At 56.3% G+C, this 1405-nt stretch overlaps 1 protein-coding gene across 2 annotated transcripts in view; it reads left to right on the top strand.

Moving 5' to 3' along the window:
- Nucleotides 1-1106: 1106 nt before the first annotated feature.
- DGCR6L (DiGeorge syndrome critical region gene 6 like) overlaps nt 1107-1405 on the top strand; it is an 8460-nt gene continuing 8161 nt past the window's right edge. For both annotated transcript variants that reach the window (XM_021713189.1, XM_008059703.1), the window contains exon 1: nt 1107-1333. In XM_021713189.1, coding sequence (XP_021568864.1) covers nt 1224-1333 — 110 coding nt within the window. In that variant the 5' untranslated portion in view covers nt 1107-1223. The remainder of the gene's footprint in view (nt 1334-1405) is intronic.

The raw sequence follows: 1405 nt of genomic DNA, 5'->3' as shown, positions 1-1405 counted from the left end.
GTGTGTGTGTGTGTGTGTGTGTGTGTGTGTGTGTGTGTGTGTATGTGTGTGTGTGTACTTGAAATATAGGATCAAATTGCATGGAGTACAGGAATGTACACTTCAATAATTATGTAGAAAACCTTAGAACGTACTTAGAATTTTTAATGTATGGGGATAGTTCTTTAAAGTTGGTAAAATAAGCCGGGCTCGTGGCTCAGCCTGTAATCCTGCGCCTTTGGGAGACTGAGGTGAGTGGATTGCCTGAGCCCGCGGGTTCGAGACCTGCCTGGGCAGCGAGACCTCATCTCTACAATAAATCAAAAAATCAGCCGGGCGTGGTAGCGCATGCCTGTAATTCCGGCTACTTGGAAGGCTGAGGCGGAAGGATCGCCGGAGCCCAGCAGGTCGAGGCTGCGGTGGCCGGGAGCGGCCACTGCACTCCAGTCTGGGTGACAGAGTGAGACTCCAACTCAAAAAAAAAAAAAACAAAACTAAATTAAACTGTATGTTGTATACAAGAGCTTCACTTTCGTTTTGACACAGATAGGGTGAAAATGAGGGGATGGAAAAAGATATTCCATGCAAATAGATTTAAGTAAGAAACTGTCACAAGAAGCAAAGGTTATATATAATGATAAAGAGGTCAATTTCTCAGGAGAATATAGCAGTAGTCTCCTCCCGTCCTCTTTCACCCAGCACATCCACCTGGCCCCATTCTTCCCCACAGACCCTCTGGGCATGGTGCTGCCCTTGTCCGGCACGGCAGGAGCCTGGGGGACAGGTGTCAGGCCCGATGCAGGGGACACACAAAGACTCAGGTTACCCCCGCAGGATTCGGACGCGCACAAGTCCGAGGCTCCCGCGGGCACCCGCCCTCCACCCCCACGTGGCCCGGGGTCGTGGGGACGGAGCCCAGCTCACAGAAGGGGGCACGGAGTCGGGCTTAAACTGCTCAGACTCCATGCGGGCGGGCAGGATGTCCGAAATCCCGCGATATCGAGGCTGTAGACTCTAGCTTCTAAGGTCTCCCACAGGAATGCAGGTAAGGGCGGGGTCCTGCGGAACTCCCCAAGAAACCTCTAGGAGGGGCGGAACGAGCCTCGTTCTGAGTGACGCAGAGGGCGGGGCGGTGGTAGGACGCACCGCGCTCGGGACTGACGTAAAGGGCGAGTCGCGTCGCGCTCGGGACTGACGTAAGGACCGGATACTTCGCCGCTGCGGCGGCTGCCGGCTCCGGTGTTATGGAGCGCTATACCAACGCCTTGGAGGAGGTGGCAGACGGGACCCGGCAGCAGGAACGGCACTACCAGCTGCTGTCTGCGCTGCAGAGCCTGGTCAAGGAGCTGCCCAGGTGCGCGGGCGAGGCGGGGGTCAGGAGTGGGGAGGGGCTCTGGAAGGAGGGCAGGCTAGGAACCTGGGGGAG

This window comes from Carlito syrichta, unplaced genomic scaffold (genome assembly GCF_000164805.1).
Source record: "Carlito syrichta isolate Samal-C Ts95f unplaced genomic scaffold, Tarsius_syrichta-2.0.1 Scaffold304335, whole genome shotgun sequence".
NCBI lineage: Eukaryota > Metazoa > Chordata > Mammalia > Primates > Tarsiidae > Carlito > Carlito syrichta.
This window is presented reverse-complemented; position numbering and strand designations above follow the sequence as displayed.